The 18,960-nt window shown below is 36.7% G+C and overlaps 1 protein-coding gene across 4 annotated transcripts in view; it reads right to left on the bottom strand.

Moving 5' to 3' along the window:
• TXNDC11 (thioredoxin domain containing 11) overlaps positions 1-18,960 on the bottom strand; it is a 35,577-nt gene that overhangs the window by 8,292 nt on the left and 8,325 nt on the right. For all 4 annotated transcript variants that reach the window (XR_013340853.1, XM_031506182.2, XM_077786846.1 and 1 more), the window contains 7 exons: positions 13,042-13,135; positions 11,773-11,885; positions 10,492-10,692; positions 7,282-8,065; positions 4,695-4,840; positions 3,899-4,008; positions 2,407-2,487 (listed from right to left, as the gene is read on the bottom strand). Coding sequence is in view for 3 of the 4 variants with exons in the window: in XM_031506182.2 (XP_031362042.2) it covers positions 2,407-2,487; positions 3,899-4,008; positions 4,695-4,840; positions 7,282-8,065; positions 10,492-10,692; positions 11,773-11,885; positions 13,042-13,135 (1,529 nt within the window). In the remaining variant the exon portion in view is untranslated. The remainder of the gene's footprint in view (positions 1-2,406; positions 2,488-3,898; positions 4,009-4,694; positions 4,841-7,281; positions 8,066-10,491; positions 10,693-11,772; positions 11,886-13,041; positions 13,136-18,960) is intronic.

Genomic DNA, 18,960 nt, shown 5'->3' on the forward strand with positions numbered 1-18,960 from the left:
GAAAAAATTCTGTTAAATCGCAGAAAACAGATTTCGTTCTTAAAAAGTAAGTATTCATCATCATGAGTTATGAGCTTCATGTATATAGGGAAACATCACTGTATGATCAGAGTACAGTGCCATTAGTATTTGTAAACTGAAGGATGATGTTTAAATGTTCCTAAGTCTACATATATTATTAGAATTTAAGTCCAGATATATACAGCTACCCACTGGGAAATCACTATTTTGAACCTGTTTTCCTGGAAGCAGTAGCTTAGTGAGTGCCAGCACGTGAAAGCCATGGCAAGGGAGCAGTTTGCTTTTAAACAGTAAGTTACTTTAGTCAGAAGGCCCTTTTACTGCCAAAAAAAAACCCAAACAACCTCCTTACTTTCTCCTCTTACTGCTTTGTCTTTATGTAAGAGGTGATGAAGGAAGCAAACCAAACAAGATTTTTCTGTTGGTGTATTACCCCTGTAAAGCTGTGAATCCGCAGGTAAGCCTCCTTACTTTCTACAACAACATAAACTGTTACAACAAGGGAGGCCAAGGACAGCAAGTACCAAATTTCTTCCTCAAGACTATCAACCACTAAAAAACACCAGCTCCAGCTGTGACAAATGTTACAGTTACTGCCCTTTGTGAACCATGTGCACATATACCAGGCTAAACTGTCCTCTAAGGACTAGACTGGAACTGACTCTTGCTCTTTTCTTTCTGAACCAGTTCCATCTTCAGCCTTTCACTCAGCATGTTCCAGTATAACACAATTTCACTTCCTCAGGCAGCACAGCCACTTCCACCTCACCTTGTACAACTGGGAAGCCAGCTAATAGCTTAGCACTTTAGGTCTGCTCCAGCTTTGCCAGTCAGCAGCATATTCTCTCTTTCCTGAGGCAGCCATCAAAACAAGGAAGAAAAGCTTTGTTTGCTTCCACCTGGCTGTCAAATTCATGACTACAGTAATGGTAAGTAGCATACATTCAGATATGGTTAATTATACAAGTGAGAAAAGGAACAGAGAATAAGCCCAAACAAAAAAAATATTGCAAAGTAATAAACCAGATTGAAGTATAAAGCATAAAGCCTCCTGGTGCTCCTGTACAACACACACCATGGACAACTGTTGTGTGCCCTTGCATGTGACATTATGTGCTGAATTGGTTACAATGTGCATCTGGAACAGGGAGTTCCTTTGTTACCAACTACACATCCCTCAAAAATACCTTCTGTAAAATCCAACTCATAAACGTGGGATATAAAAACATTTCATTTCATTTACTGAAAACTACTTACTGTACATCAGGTAGAAGACAGAAACCATACTTTATCAATAATTCAAGAACTTCAGTAAGATGAGGCTCCTGCTCATCAAGATTAAGCTATTTCTGGCAGAATGAACACCATGAGTTTTCCTCCCCTGCAGATTCCTGGTGATGGACCAAGTTACTCTTGTAATTACCATCACCAGTTGTTCAGCTGACTATCAGCTCTCATCCCAGATTAATGAATCATGACATAATTTAGGCAAAAAATAGTCTACGCTAAATCAAAACTGACTCACTATATTATGGTAATGTTTTATTACATCATCATCCATTTTTATTGATCAAAACCACAGCATGTATCAAAGAAGCTAAAAGGCTATTTAGAACAAATAGAACAAAATATTAACAGCATGTGGTGGAAAGAAATTGAGAAGAGTTAATCTGCAAAAATTGTCTCATAAGGCAAATGGATAAGAAGCTGCATAAAAAGCCTTAATATGAGGCACCTTTATATCCAAAATTAATATACTCTAGTAGTCCTACAGGTACTACAAATACTATCAGATCCTAATTTTCTTGATTACCTACAAGCACCAAAATATAAAAAACACTGAAGAGGAAAAGCAGGAGTAAAAGCAATGACTAAAGGTAAGGTACCTTTATAAAGCCAGTTGGAACATTATGAAAATAATAAAACTACTCAGTCTGTCCCTCCAGGGACTGTCTAGAGAATTACAGAGACTGAGACAAAATGAGTACTTACAAAAAGAAACAGGGAGCCAATCAGTTGGAAGCTTGGGTGGCTCAGAACTGATATAAACAAAACTCTTTCTGTACTGGATTAAAACATGAATGGCAAAACTTAAGGCATAGGTTTAGAGATTTTGTGGTAGGTAACTGCCCAGTACCAGCAGACTGAATTCCCATTTGCTGATGGTTAAGAGCCCTTGAGGGAGAAGAGTGGAAATCTGTGAGTGTTGCTTGGGTTATTCCGTTGTTTTGCTGGTGGTTTTTCATTAGAATATGTATGTGGTAAGAATGCGTATACGGAAATGAATTACTCTTTGGCTTTTTTCTCTACTAAGACACTTAAACAGATAATTACTGCAGCTCAGTAAAACAAGTTAAAAAACCACAGGGACAAGAATTACATTACCTCTGATGAGGGAAAAATAAAATGGTTGGGAGACGGTCTGTCATAAATTCCCAGGGAAGGTCATTTCGAGTCACATCAATTCTGTGAGGAAAAGACACACTGATGAAGAGAACAGGCAGATGAACAATCTGCATTTTCTTGTAAAATGCCATTTCAGGGACTGGGAAGAAGGAAATTAAGTATCTGTGAAAGTAAGTCTCAAAGTGTTCTGCCAGAAATACATTGCACATATGAGTCAGCAGAATTAATTACCAATATTCAAGATGATGACTCAGTTTAACAAATATCTGTGTGGTTTTTTCTCTAGAATAGTATGTTCAATACTGCAACTGCTCTCAGCCAGCAATTCAACCCCAGTTGCTCACTGTGTACACACAGTGCACACATTGTGTACACATCTTCCTTCTGAGATAGACACACCAAACATGAGACAAGTTATTTTTAGTTATTCATTTGCTTCTCAAGTACATCTCTTAATATTGTCCCTTCAAGTAGTGTTGGGTGTAAGTTATTTTGCTTCTTCCAAGGACAAGCACATGCTTAAAGGCACTTTTTTCCCTAAAGCTATGAGTAGAAAGGAACACTTGGTTCAACTGTTTGTTACTGTTTTTTTCTGCATTTTAGGGCTTCTTTTCACAAACCAATTTCTTATTAATTACAAATTATTACAGAACAAAACAGACAATCACATCAGTAATACTGCTGTGAAAATAATGGAGCGAAGGAGAGAACTTCAAAGTCAGGGAAAAGAATGGGTGTAGCCTTGGGAATAGCATCACATCTGTGGCAATAAAGCCACAATTACAAACAGGGGATGAAAATCCAGATTTTTGATTGATTTATTTTTTCTCTACATCTCATGCTGTCTTCTGGAATAAATTCAGTCAGAATCAAATAAAGATGCAGATGTTTTAAGTATTTATGCATTATTATAACATACATGAACAAGAATATTTCAGCTGCACTGAAAACATTAATAACCCTGGAAACACCAAAGAAAACAATGGGGTTTTTACATATAAAATGTATTTACCATATATATTAAAAATATACATTACATACATGCATATATAGATGTATTTCTGTAAACTGGTTTGGCTGGGGTAGAGTTCATTATCATAGGATGTAGGTTGCTATTTTAGATTTGTGATGCAAATGGTGTTGCTAACAAATATATATATACAAACAAATAGAATATTACTATTTGCTACAAATCATCACGAAGTTATGGATTCCTGAAATTTGAAAGTTTCAAGGTTAATTGCACAGTTTAAAAATAAATTTTAATGAAAGTGGATAACTACAGTATTGAGATTGAAAACCACCAAATATATACAAAGGAAAACAAAACAATGCATTCAAAGAGAAATTAAGCAGATGACATTCACATCTATATTGCACAGTTGTAGAGAGAAAAAAGTATTTATTTTCTAGGCTAATAACCTCAATCATCTTACATTATTCTGGAAAGATGAAATGAGAATCTTTTTACCTTGCCACAGTGTAACTGTCAGGAGGCAAAAGCCGAGCAAGTTGAATAAAGATGTGATTAAGAGAAGCACAGAATCCACACCACTGTGCATAATACAGCAGCAAGACATTCTGGAAAATGAAATGGAGAAGAGTCTGATTATCTATTGGAGATAATCTGCAAAAAGAAGGACTAGTTTTCACACCATCTACCATGGGAACTCTTGAAATGTGAAAGCAATTTTTTTCCTAATATGAATGAACTTTATTGTAAGTTACTCATTCACTGCTGTTCTCTGACTACTGAGTTAACACATAAAATTTATTGGGGAATTAATTCTCTTTCCATAAAGTAAAAATGAAAAGATTATTTAGTTTGGGATCATTCCCTTTAAGTGATAATGAACCAAACTTTACTACTAAACTTTACTACACAAGATTCTTTTGCAATCTTAAACTGATTGCACTGACTATACACTTCATACGGGGGGAAAAAATGATGTCCAGACTTCTGCTTTCTTCCTCCAACTGGTAAAGCAGGGCTTGGGGCTGCTGGAAACCAACTGGAGATGCAGAGATTCACTGCAGACTTGAATGACAATGCATTTTCCTTACTATTACATATTTTACAAAATCAAGGCAATTTAACTGTACTCAGGATGACATCTGTTTTCATGGCATGCAATTGGAAAGCTTTTGAATTCTTACAAAACACCATATTTTATGTTACAAGTAAGAGAAACATATCAATTTTAAACACCCCCTCTTTAAAATCTGTGCCATGACCTGCGAGAAAGCTGCTGAGTGAGAGGCATTACCTTGGCACTCAGGAACACGGTCTGGTGAAAGGTGTTCGTGGTCACTTCAGTGACCACATGCTCTTCATCAAAATGGACTGAGGAGTCATCAACCAGGTGCCTTTTCAAGGGACTGTAGAGAAGGCTGAAATTTTTAATGAAGTTCTCTGAAATGAAATGGATACATACCAAAGTTATTACGGTTTTGCAGAGGTGATTCTGGCACTTTTTGCTTTAGAAGTCAGAAGAACTTACAGAGAAAATACAGACTGAGATCTGATTTCATGTCATTAATTTCTGACAGTTTGGTATAAACTCTTGAGTAACCACAACTGATGTGAAAACAGAATAAAGCTTCATTGTTAGTTTTTTACTTTGCTCATTACAGTCTTTTCAGATGCCACACCAGACTTTAATCTTGTGTCAATGTGCCATAATAATATTATATTCTCCTAATCACATACCTGCTAATTCATAAATAGTAACCTCTCAATTTTTTAACTTCTACATATATTAAAAGGCTCCACTTATTTCCACTTTTCTTTGAATTTTTCCTACCATTTTAAATTATTTTCTCTGCAATTCTTTTCTTTTGACCTTTTAAATATATGCTAGTCCCATGCCAGTATCACCAATCCTTCTTTGTCTATCAGTGACCACCTTCGTCTTTGTTCTACTTTCTCCTTAATCTTAAAATATTTAGCAAGTAGCTGGCCAGTGATAAAAATTTAAAATAAGCTCCAAAGCCCTCAACTACCTTCAGCTACACTACTCTGAGCCTGAACTACATTCTCTAAATTGCTGCAAGGTATCAGCAATATTTTTCTTTTCAACTTGGATAGAAAAATATTATTCTGTGCATTAAAAAAACAAGTCTACAAAATAATCAGGAAAAAAGGTAAAATATGAAAAACAATAAAAATAATTGTTTGATCAAATAGGAACAACTTTGTGCTTGCATTTCCAGCATAAAAACGAGGTCCAAGTAAAACTGGCACTTTTGTGCATATATAAAAAATACAAGATCATCGATTTATCTCTGAAATGTGAACAGCAGTACATTTAGTTCCTCATTAGTAATAGTAATAGTAATTCAGCATTTAATTCCCACACCAGGCCAAAAGACACTTGTTTTCTTTTCAGATCTCCAGATTTGGAATATCTATGCAGGATAAAACAGTAACTGAAAGGAAGGGGTTAATTAAAATAAAATTTCTAGAAGCCATCTGTAAAGACTGAGATCTGACAAGGGTATTAAGCACCAGTCTGTTTTGATATTATGAAATATTAAGTTGAAATATTAAGGAATTAAACCAGAATTAAAATAAAGCACAAAACCCAATCATAAATCAAAGACTCCCTAATAAAATATGTAGAAGCAAAAGTTTTGTGGATGTTCAAATGATTGAACAGAAATGTACTGAATCCTACTCTGCAGAGAAACCCTCGTCATTCTCAGGAAATCCTGTGACCTAAAAAATGTTTGAGACAGAAAGTACTGGGAGCACAAAGGGGAAGGAAATTTCTATGTCCTCATTCTGATCTTAATATTTCCTAAGTATCCTTTTATGGTCACTGAGGTTTGTGTTTGTTTTTCCAGTGTCTTTTCCTGAGGGTTGGGATAGAGACAGGATACAGGGCTGCATGTGATCCTTAGTAAGAACATGGCTATTTATTCATGTTGTGCATCTTTTTGTACTTACATTTATGGCAAAAAGGAAATGTAATTGGTGCTGTAAGACTTATAGTGATGTATGTTCTTGAGCAATTTATTTTAATAGCTGAATTTTCTTCCATGTTTTCTTACAAAGCTAACATTAGGAAACCCAGTATTTTCTGAAGGCAGACTCAGTTTTGCACATCAGCATGACAGGCAAACGCACAAAATTAGGAATATTTTGTCTTATTCACAAACTTGCAAATAAATCAGAACTGCAATCCTTGAGTTGTTTTCTCAGGGTTTTTTTGGTTTGTTTTGTTTGTTTTTCTGGGTTTTTTTTTTCTTCCTCCTCCAATTCAGACAGGAAATAACAATAATTGGCAGATTTGGCCACAGCCACTTCATAGCTCTACCTTATTACCTTGAAAACAGACAAACTTTTCAGAATGAATTTAAAGCAATTTAAGTTGGTTTCAGAGGACAGGGAGGTCTCTGCTGCTAAGTGGTCAGTATCTCCCAAAATTCTGTGATATTTTAGAACACAGAACAACTGAGCAAACTCCAACACTGCCATTAATATACAAGCATCTTCTGTAATTGGGTATTTTAGATAAACAGAAATATTATTGCACACACAAGTTAATTTAGATTTTAGCAATTCCACCAATGCTTCAGGCAGTCAAGAATCACACATTTTAAGGTTAAATTCTTATAAAGCAAATTACTTATGGTATAAGGAACTTAGCTCTTACATCACCTAGAATAAGATTCTGTTCTAGCCAACAGAATAATTCATAAATGCTTGGTTAACTACTAAATAGAATAGAATAACAATTCATAATGTTAACTTCACAAAGTAGTCTTACTTTTCAAAATGGCATTAAAGTTTTCCATTCCTGCTGGGAAACAATTTTCTGAATACAAGCATTTGTATAATGAATACTGTACCCAGGGTAGGTCCAACAAGTGACTGATTCTGGTCCAGGACATAGTGCACTTCCTCTTTCAGGTCAACAATGGCAGCAAATTCCTTAAGATGAGCAGATCTTGATGCTCCTAGTCTCTCTGCATATATCCAAAAAAGATTTGAATCCAGTAGATAGAGATTCAAGGTTTTGTTGGTCCTGCAGCTCAGACCGGTAATGTTCGTGCTACTAATATTAAGGTCAGGAATAAAACAATTCCTATCCTCAATGTGAGGAACAGAAAATTGAGTGTTATCTTTCTTCCCATGGGAAGAAAATGCTACTTTGGGGGTCTGAAAGATGGTCTTCTCAGAACTAATGAAACTTAAAAAATGCCTGTTTACTGTCCTGCAACATGCAGTGTAATAACTAAAGGGACTATAGAAACTTAAGAAATTGCTGCATTCTATGGTATTTGATATTACTTGAAAAAAGGTATGTTCCTGGAGGTAGAAAGAGTCCAAAGCTGCTTCTATCTCTAAAAAGTTACAGTGTGGCACATGGACTTTATTTGGTTTGACACCAAGAGTCTGGTTAACACAGAGCTCACAGACGTTGTGAGTTCTGGAGATGGAGTGCCACTGTGGAAGCACCACCGTGTTACAGCACGGGTACTTGGCTATGGGGAACGTTTCGGAGAACTTCAGGTGTGCATCTGTTACAGAGGAATCAAAAGCTGGTGAATCAGAGTCTCCTACGTGCTGAAGATCTGCCTCAGCTGCCTGGCTTTTATTACACTTGTGGTATTCCAAGGCCACTTTGGTAATCTATGAGGGAGAATAAAAAAGAGAGAAAAAAAAAAATCAAGACTAACTGTACATAGTTCACCCAAATGAAGTTATCTGTTGCAGGTTTAACAACATTATATGCAGTCAGAGATGGAATTTCAGAAACACAAAGCTGAGTAATCTTTGTTCTTTCAAAAAATTACAGGGGGCTCTGACTTGACAACAAAGTTAAATTTTCAGGTATTTCAGCACATAAACATTGAATACATAGAAAAACAAAGTCACTTTAAAATATTATTCAGTCCACCACACTGATTGTAAGGTCCTCTAAGCAACATCTTTACTTCACTGCAATAAAACTACATATTATGGCTAAACCTCACTACACAAAGCATTACTAAGTAAGGGTTCCTGAATTTCCCTCATTTTCCAACAAGAGGAGAAAATACATGAAAGCATTCCCATATGAAAAGGGAATAGAGATTTTTTCTGGCATAGGTAGTGCACAGATTTTGTAATAATAACTAAGAGTGTTGAAGCAAAGTTTGTATTCTCCCAACCATGGGCATATAGTTGTAATACTCCAAGTGTACTCTGCACATTGTAACTTACTGGGAGAAGAAAGAAAACAGGAAAAAAAACCAACCTGTCCCTCCATGCAAACATTTCTATGCTACATCACCAGTTTGCTTTTCATAACAAAGGGCAAACAAGCAGAGAAAAAGGGACAAGTATGGACCATATAAGGAATTCCCCTTCTGGGAGACAAGTAACAGAACATGGCAAGAAAGAAAAATGAGAGAGGAAGTTTCCTATAATTCTTATTAGCACACTAAACAAAATACAGAGCACACACACACTGCTTGAAGAAGAACACTTTGACAGAAACCATTAAAATTATCAAAGGGATGTTGAAATGTCACATCCAGGAGGACTGTTGTGTCACAGGACCCTCAGTATTAACATGCGGTCTACACCAACACTTTGTTACAGTCTTCTAGAATCTGAAAAGGCTTAACTGAATACTTGAAAAAAAACTTGGCCCCTCACACTGTAACCTAGGCTGGGGATTTGGACTACCTAGAGAAACTTGAGAAGAGATTATGAACAGAAAACAGAAAACCAGATGTGCAGTAAGAAATCTCATTTCAGTGAGCTGTGATCAGAAAACAAATTCTGCTGTGAGATCTTTCAACATTCAACCTGAGGGCCTTGTTCTCTGCAACTGCCTGTAAGTCAAGTGGTTTCACTGCTTGACGAAACCCACAGGCTGGCTGCGTAAACAGCTCTTCCCATGGTAAACAAGTTGCATAATATCCCCCTGCCAAAGTGAAGCTATACAAGGACAATGGGACTATTTTCTATCTCATTTCACATTTTGATAAACACTGTTTTTAGTAGAATGAAATTTGAAATGGAACATCCACCTTATGCTGCACTGATTTGATAGAAATAAGTGGTACCTGTTGCTAGAATGTTTCATCTGTGACAAGCACCACTGAATAAAGCCTGCCAAACAAAGACAGGTTACTAACAAGAGTAATGGCAGTTCTTTTCCAGGCATAGTCTTCCTCAACCCTATTTCACACCAGTCTAGTGTACCTTTTATTGTGTCTATTTAGTTTGGCTAAATATTGTATAATAAGTTAGTTTCATTTTTTTTCCTTATTGTTTCAGACACTGTAATATTAATTAGGCCTCCTTGTGGAAACTACACATTCCAGGACACAGATGCCATGTAAGTAAGTCAGCACTGTCACAAAAACTCAGCCCTGCTTTTGGTCTTTCCCAGATGCTTGTCTCTTCCACACTGCTTAAAGCTACATGAGCACACTGGGATGAGCAGCTTTGTGTTATACCAAATGGGATGATGGGTTCCAACTGAAAAATAGCCCAGGGACAAAAAACTAGTTTTCAGCTGAGCTAGTTTCCCTATCTCATTTCCGCACAGCTCCACAAACTCCTGTCCTAGGCAGTTCAGAGGAAGAGAAAATTGGAAGGTGACTAAGGAACACACAGGACATAAAAATCACATTGGCTCTGAGTAGTTTGATTGGGCTGTATTTCAAATAACACTGTCTGATTTCACAAAAGATCTATTCTTCATTGCACAAATACCTCTGGAAGGACACAAGAGGAGAAATAGAATGGGGTGGACAAAACACACACGTCTTCAGTTCTAGCTGGGAAAGATCTGCATCTCTAACACTGCACTCACCACAAAAAGTAGGAGGTCAAGGAAGAGTTAGATGCTGGTTCTGAACAGCTGTTGAGTGAGACAAAGGCACGCTGTATGAGATGCAAGCCAGTGTAAGGGAAATGTGATAATACAGCTTGAAAAAGTGGTTTTAAACAAAACCAGATACTTGGAACAGTGAGGTATCTGTCACAATTAAGCTCAGATCCCTGACCACAGCTCTCATATTTTAGTATTTTTGAAGTAAAAAAAAAAATATTTCACTTACTTCATCTAAAAGAGGATGAATTTCTGCTAGGGGATTATAAGGTATAAATATGAGAAGTGCTGGTCCTTTCTTCAGCTCATTGTTTAGAAGAAGGCTTTTCCCACCATGTGGTCTCAGCCAGCGTATGAGCATCTCCCGATTTTCCAGAGCCCACTTGCAGATGTTCTCAGCAGTGAAGTTCATTATGTCTTTTGGATAGACCTTGGAGGGGGAAACAAAAGTTTTGTCCTCACTTGATTTAGTTACAAATGAAGTTCTTCAGTATGGCATGCATTGTTACTCTAGTGACTAGAACTTTCTAAATTCACAGAACCACAAGACTGGAAGAGACTTTCAAGATCATTGAGTCCAACCCATGCCCCAACACCTCAACCAAACCATGGCACCAAGTGCCACATACAGTCTTTTTTAAACATATCCAGGGATGGTGGCTCCACCACCTCCCTGGGCAATAAGTGTAATAAGCATCAGCAAACTTCAGCATTTTTGGGAAAGCTTTCCAAATGCTCATCAGATTACAGTAATAGCCACAAGCAAAAAGGATTCTACCAGGGAAGCTCCTCTTTCTTTTACTACATCTTTATAATGCTGACTTTTCTCAATAGAATTTTCTTCGTAAGTGAAAGAGCTTCAAGCTAGTTATCATCATATATTTTAATTTATGTAAAGTTAGAACATTCCTCCCACTATTCAGTCACCATATTAACTCATTTTAAATTAGCCTTTTAAGAGTCAAACATCAAGGCTGCATTTAAAACTGGTATTTTTCATTCCTGAAAGCAAAGGAAAGAAATACAAAATAAAAGGTTCTAGGATCAGTTTTAATATATTCAGGCAAGTTTATCTTATATCATTAGCACAAAAAAAAGTTATTTTTATGTATTTTACATCATTTCACCCAAAATATCCCTGTTTTCCCTAGTCTCAATTGAATAAATACACATCACAATACCTGTTTTCAGAGTTTACACTCATGGTGCCAGTGTGGGTAGGTAGTGTCTCTATGCCAAATAGTAAATCTGAAAGTCAGTATTTTCATCCTTAACTTTTTAAAAAGCAGGGCACATGGATTAAGAGTTATTATAAATTCAATTAATTGAATCTGTGTGATTTTCTAATCAGTGCCATGTTATACCTTTAAACCAGAACGGAAGTTTTCACTGTTTCTACTATCCTTCCACAAAATCTTTGTCAATATACTCATTCAAGCAGTCTTGTAATTCTGATCCTTGAGCATCCCTGTACCACATCAGAGTCTTTACAGCACACAGTAATACTCACAAGAGATGTGTTGGCATGTCTGTGCAAATACACACTGCCAGAGTGCACCAGGGAGATCTCCTCTGCCACACGTTTATCTGTGACCACTCCAAAGCGGATTGTCCCAAGGTAATCTGAAAGGGCATGTTTGCAATCTTTGAAAACATTTACACATGCTAAACTCCCCTGGAACACCACCCTCAAACCAGAACACACAACAGTGCTGTGTAAAGGCACAGAAATCTGTGAAGAGCTACTGCCAGCACTGGTGATTATGGCAAAGAAAGATGGCAAGAAGCACAAACGTGTTTCCCTTCTACACTCCAGGTAAAGAGTCCTGTCTATGTAACCTCAATTGTCCAAATTCTCCATTTGCTTAAGAAATACAGGATCTGGTATCACAAATGCACCTTGCTGTGGTTTATTGCATCTCAAAAGCCAAGATGATACACATAAGGGAAATGCATGAACATTAAATTATGTACATTTACAGTAAATATGTATCATTTGTAAATATATAGTCTACATTTATAAATATGTACACATAAAGACATATTATGTGTTTATCTTTATGTTGGAAAGAACTAATACCACGTATAAATGTGAAAGTCACAGAAAAAAATATAGAACACGCTCTTTAGCAGATCTTTATCAGTGGCACAGTAAAAAATAAGAATGCGTAAGTATAAATAAGAAAAAATAGCTACAAATCTCTTTCATTTACTGACAGGAAGGATAATTCAAAACACATGTTAATTTTTAACTTTAAGAAAAGTCTATCCCAAATTCATGACCCAAAAAGGAGTTATTAATCATCACAAAGTTTGCGTGTTTGAACATCATCAAGAGGGTTTGTATTTTAGATTATCAATGCAAAATACGAGGGGGAGAAAGGCCTTCTCAGGCTTGCAGCAGCTCTGTAACTCTACCCAGGACAGCATCACTGAATTCGGTTTCCAAGGGCTGACACAATCCAGTCCATCCCAGTGTTTCTGACACTGCACAGGACAGACTCCTGGATTCACTTTTAAAAAGTGCCAGTCTGATTATGGTCCTGGATGGGCTGGGATTTGAGGGAACTCTATCCTGGTGTAAACCAGGCTGATCACATCATATGCTTTTTATGTAAGCAATCCTCAACTATAATGAGACAGTCTTAAAATTACATCAACACCAATGAACACTCAGAAGGGATTAATTCCTAAATTACTAATTACTACAAAAAACTACTGAAGTACTTAGACATAACTCATTCACAGACACCTTAAATTATGAAAACGGAGCTTTTACCTTTCTTTAATGAATGTAATGCTGATGTGAAGAATGTTAAATAACCAGGTGGTTGAGGTGAAGCATTGAACTCAAAAAATCCCACAACTCCAGGCTGAAACAGTAAGAATTAGAGTTAATTAATCTATTTTCAAATATAAATATATGTGACTACAGTAAACACAACAGATTCTTAACAGACAGCAACATTTACTGAAGAGCAGTCACTTTATGCTGCAACAAAAATTTTAATATTAAAAGGCTAAATGGAAATCAGTTCTCATTCAAAGAATGAAGCTGTCATTCAAAGGCTTATGTAAGAGAGAGGGGCTTTATGGATGCTATGTTTCTAATGGTGTGTTTCCCATGCTGACGTTCACCAAAAACAATTACTATTTGCTCTGCAACTATATTTTGAACCAGTTCCAGCACCAAGCATAAGCATCATAAAGATTTTTTTTTTTAGAACTGGAATATCAAACACAATTTTTCAGAGTATAAAGGGCTTAAGCAGTAACACTTTAATTTTTATGTTGCACATAATTACTATTTACATATGAATTCACACACTGAGTGTGTCAATACTTGAACTACTAAGGTAAGTGATCATCTCATCTTTAAGCTACAGTCACTGTACATCCTTTCAGTATATTCTGCAAGAGTCAATGAGAGACCAACATCACAAAATACCTGAGAACTCCATATCCCATCTGCATATCCATAAAGCTCTTCAAATTGCTAGATAGACAATTCCAAAATTAAAACTCATCCCAGAACAGGCCTACTGATTTTTTCAGGTGAATGACTTCCTATTAAATTCAGGAGAGAATCTGGGAGAAGCTGACTTGGAAAAAAGAGGTACACACTCTCGAATTTTTTTGTTCCAATATTTCAGTCAAGCTTTGATTTTAAATTTTTAGATATATAATCCATTAAAAATTACTATCAATTATGTTTTTGACTGATCACTCAAATGGGCTTAATAAACTTTGCGGACAGAGTAAATGATGGCATTTGGTTATTTGGTGTTATTTTTTCCTCATTTCCACCAGTGCATACAGAACACATTTGACACACAAAGCAAGAGCACTCCAGGGACTGCTGTGAAACAGAAGATTCCAGATTCACCTGGCACCCATTTGTGTGGCAGCTACATCCTCACATAAGGATTTGCATTTGGTACCTCAGAGGCTGCTCTTATTTTTTTTTTTTGAGATCTACATATAAAATTTTTAATTTCATTTTAAAACATGAACATACATTCAACCTGTTAATATTAATATGAATTCAGTTATTCATATCAACCTAACATGCTGATTTAATTCAGTACGTATTAGCAATCTTGAAGATATTCACCAATAACAACATTGCCCATTCCAGCTCATGACTTCTCTTTTTAGGCAGGAATCCTCTTTCATGGATGAATGTTAATCATAAACCCCTTGTTCATAAAGATTCTTTGTGAGGTACCCGAAAAAATTATCAATAACAAAAATGAGTTACAAGCAATTAGGGAAATTTCTGCAACAATAATTACCAAGAAGAAAATAAAAATAGAAATAAAACGGTAGCAAAAAAACACAGCAAAATAATAGCACTCAGTGTTCTTTTTTAAACAACATACAGATCAGTAATTAATGATCAACTTTTTCTCTTAGTTCCAAACTAACACAGTAAAAAGAAACAATCCATTTTAAAAGACTTTGAAAGCATTCAACTGAATAAAAATAAGGAGACAGATAAGTTAAACAAAATTTTAGTTTCCCATTTCCTAGGACCATTTTTGAATACTAATTCCCATTTCCTAGGACCATTTTTGAATACTAATCCTGTACCAAGTGAATTTAGGACACCAAACAATGATGAGAGTCAAAAGTGACAGTAAAATGCAGCAAGAAGCCAGAAGTAAGATGCAGAAGTATTTATGTTATTTAAAAAGTAACATTCTGATTTAGAGAGTCAGTTCTGCTTTACACTAACAGAAGCATTAAGATTTCCAGATTGTGAATAATGTTTCCCAAAAAATAATTTTTGTAAATTGTTTTTTCAATTAAAAAAAAATTATATTTGGAGAATATATGCTACTATACACTACTATATATACTAGTATTTACTAATGCTCTTTGCCTAACCAGTAATTTGGTTAAATAACGTCATTTTAATCATAATTCCAGACTAGTTAAAGTTTTTGCCCTGTTACAGGGTGCAATTATACATAGGAGGAAAGGGACTAAATTACTGTATTTCTTCTCAAGTACCAAGAAAGTTTTCCTGCCTGTAAGAATTAAGTTTTTAACAAGACTGAAGGCTTCTAGGTATTGCAACTAGTAACAATAATTTCTATGTACAAGTGAAGGTCAAGTCTCACAGAAGAAAATCTCAATGTGAACAAGTTCTTGGTTTGGAATACAAGTAGGCCAAGAAGAGCTAGACTGCAACAACTCCCCCGTTCTTTCATGCAGACCCTCCAAAACTCAGAACAGCTGCAAACAAGCAGTTTAGGAAGACATCTACATCCAATCTCTTACTGATGAGCAGCTGCTTCCAGGCAACCACACTGTGCAGTTCTGGGTACCCACTTTCATGTGAGCACTTAGGAGTACTCAGCTGAACCTGCTGCTGTCTAAAATCAGAGGAATAAGCACTGACATGTGGCACGGGAGTGCTTAGGAGCATTAGAAGTATGGGCACTGCTAGAGTGGAGCTTGCTGCACTTATCTTTCCATGAAACGATTTTCTGTCTATGTCTCAAACCACGGGTCAGTAGGAAGGGCTTTGGAGCAAACCTGAGGATGTCCATTAGTGAAGACTCCTTAGTACTATCTCCTAATGAAACTCATATATGGAAATACAAAATCATTAATTGTAGTGAAGCCTATTTCTTGCTTGGTATCTACACCACAGGAATGGAAAGTGATGTGGGATGCGATTCAATCAAGTAACAGACTTACCAAGCATCTCAACAATTACCAAACAGCAAGTTCATAGAAACTTTAAGAATGAACACAGGATTTCAGATGAGTAATTTCCACTGGAGAAAAGCCAGCAGTGTTATTACTGTACCATGCCTCAAACTTATCACAACTTTTAGAAGGAAGAAGCAAGCATGTAAATGACTCCATGCATCACGCTATAATCCCCTGAAGTCTAGAAGTTACCAACCACTCTTGAAGAAACTAAGGTGATAAGAAATAACATGGAAGGCCCTTTCCAGATTAGGAAAGTAAGAAAGATAAAAAATACTTAAAAATTAATGTTTTTCAGCAGCCAAAGATAGCCAGCTAGGATGTGTACTGATACTCAAGCAGTTCAGTATTTCTATAAGCACTTTAGAAAAGGGAGAAAAGGGTTTTAGAAAGGCAGTATTAAACAACTATGATGAAAAAGCTCTGAAATGTAAAGGCCAAAAAAAGTGAAATAATGGGAACAGAAGACAGGAAAAATCCCACTGCAACTGATTAGTTTACAACTGCATAAATGCTTTTAATACTCCAGTTACTTCTATCGCAATTTGTAATTTAAAAAAAAAAGTTTTGGCTATATTGCATTGAAGTAAGGGAGGTGATTTTATTCAGATTCTCAGACTTGTGCAGGCAGGCAATTCCTGCCTCATTTTACCTATGAATATGGGAAGGCCAAGAGCAAGAGGAAAGGAATACGTCTTCTCTGGGGAACAGAAGAACCAATATTACATACCACTATATCTGTACTGTAGAAATGCAAAGAAACTCTTGGCTGATACTAGATTAAATTTACATTTTAACATCATTTTACAAGGATGTTAAAATCATTGCGTACCCAGACCTGAAAACAAATTTTCACACCATCATTTAACATAGGCACCACACAGGAGCCAGAATCTCTGTCTGTGTCTGACTGATGCTCAGGGAGCATTCCTACACAAAGAGAGCAAAGCAGAAACCTGACATCACGTTAAAAGAAACAGCAGCCACCTCTCAGAGAGATCAACTCCTCTCCTACTGCTCCTGAAGCCAGAAAATTATTAATTCCCTGAGCACATTTAATATTCATAAATGAGTGAAGCTTTTTGTCTAACTACAGTGGCTTCCTGTTTCTTCCTCTGTGCCTCAGGAGGCCAAGGCCATTTCTATCAGCTGGGGCAGTCAGATGAGGAATGAGACATGACAGTTTGGATTAAAATGAAACCACATCTCTGCAGTTAAGAAAACAAAACAAATCTGATTCCAGGTACTCACAGTTTCCTTAAGTTGTGGCAGAAACTGCACATCTTTCTGCTCACTTAACTTAGGTCTTCCTTAACATTCCAAGATTTTAACTGCTTTCCAAATGGCACATTTTCCTTGCTCTCAAAAATTAATTCTTATCCATTTCTAGTGTTACACTAGTATCATTCCACAACCCTAGCGAAACCAACCTTAAATAGTATCAGAGAATGCAGGAGCTCAACTTTCCAGTCCTCAACCAGGTTTTTCACGGGGATTGCGCGCCCTCTAGTGAGAGCAACTGGCATGTCACGATAGTCGTGACTAGGTCGAGGAATGAACAAAAGACCAAGGAACAAACAAAAGACCAAGGAACAAACACCACTGGTTCTGTTCATCAGAAACCCATTTGCTATCAGAACACAGGACTGAAAATTAGACAGTGACAATGACAAATCTTGCAAATTATTTTGAGCTTGAAATTAATTAGCTTTTCAGTGAAATCACAAAAGCATAATTCACCAGCAGACAGTGGCAAAGTACCCAATAGCAATTCTTGACAATATTCTGTCCTTTACCTTCTGCTAAAAAATAGTATTTTCTATACAGAGAAGATCAAAAGTCAAAGGAAGACACAAGCCAAAGGTCTCAAAATAGCAATTAGTTTGTGCTATACATGTCCCAATTTCCCATAATCTACTCTATTCCCCAAACTTTCTCACTTCTTAAACACAGGACTAACCCCTGGATTGTATCTTCTCCTACAAAAGGCATCAGTTTGTCAACTCACAAGGAAAACATTGTAAAATGTTCACATTTCTGACTGAAGTGATGGAACAACCTGTTTACTTCCAGTTTAAAACTAACTTTTCCTTTGTGTCTATGGTTTTCTCTGCATCCATCTTCATAAACAATTCTTTTTCTTTCATCTTATCTGTATCTGTTACTTTTGTATCCCCTCCTTACCCTCTTGCATAACTTTACAGAGAAAAGAAAGACATCGATCACCTTAAGCCGTGGTCTGGGACAGAACCTCAGGAAGGAATGACTGTGGGACAACATAAACAGAAACAGCCTCTGAAATGGCTCTTGGGCCATTTCAGAAAAAAAAAAAAAAAAAAAAAAAGAACCAACAAATGCTGAACATAAACAGCAACTCAACACTTGAAGCCACAGAATTTCAAGCACAGGAAGGGGGGAAAGTCTGAATGCAGAAACAAATAATCTGTTCAACTGCTAAGCATTTAAAAATTTTTTTGTTGCCCCCTAAATTTGTCTTTTATTATATTCTTTTTCCAGTGGAAGTGCAACTTTAACTGTAAAACAAATTTAAGTTTAATGACAATATGCTCATTAGTTACTTTCTGCAATCTACCAAGAAATAACAACACAAACCAAAAACCAAGCATGGCTTTCTTCAAATCTCTGGTAAGAGGCAAAGAAATGTTTTAGAATTTTAGAAAAGCAAAACTGAAGGAGTGGAAGAACAACAGAATTGCCTGTGATCACAGAAAGTACCAGCACTAGAGACAGGCCACAACTCACTACTCCCAACTCACAGCCCCCGCTTAGAACACTGGAAAACCAAACCCAGAAGTAGTTCCTGGCATGAACAGCACAGCAACGACCCAGGGGAACTCCCCATGTGTGTCCCCTGCACTGTGGCAGCTGCCACTGAACAGCACAGCTCATGCTCCATCTGGCAGCAGAGCCAGGCACGGCAGCGTGCACCACTCACACGGGATCTGCTCCAGTC

This window comes from Lonchura striata, chromosome 16, assembly GCF_046129695.1.
Source record: "Lonchura striata isolate bLonStr1 chromosome 16, bLonStr1.mat, whole genome shotgun sequence".
Taxonomy (NCBI): Eukaryota; Metazoa; Chordata; class Aves; order Passeriformes; family Estrildidae; genus Lonchura; species Lonchura striata.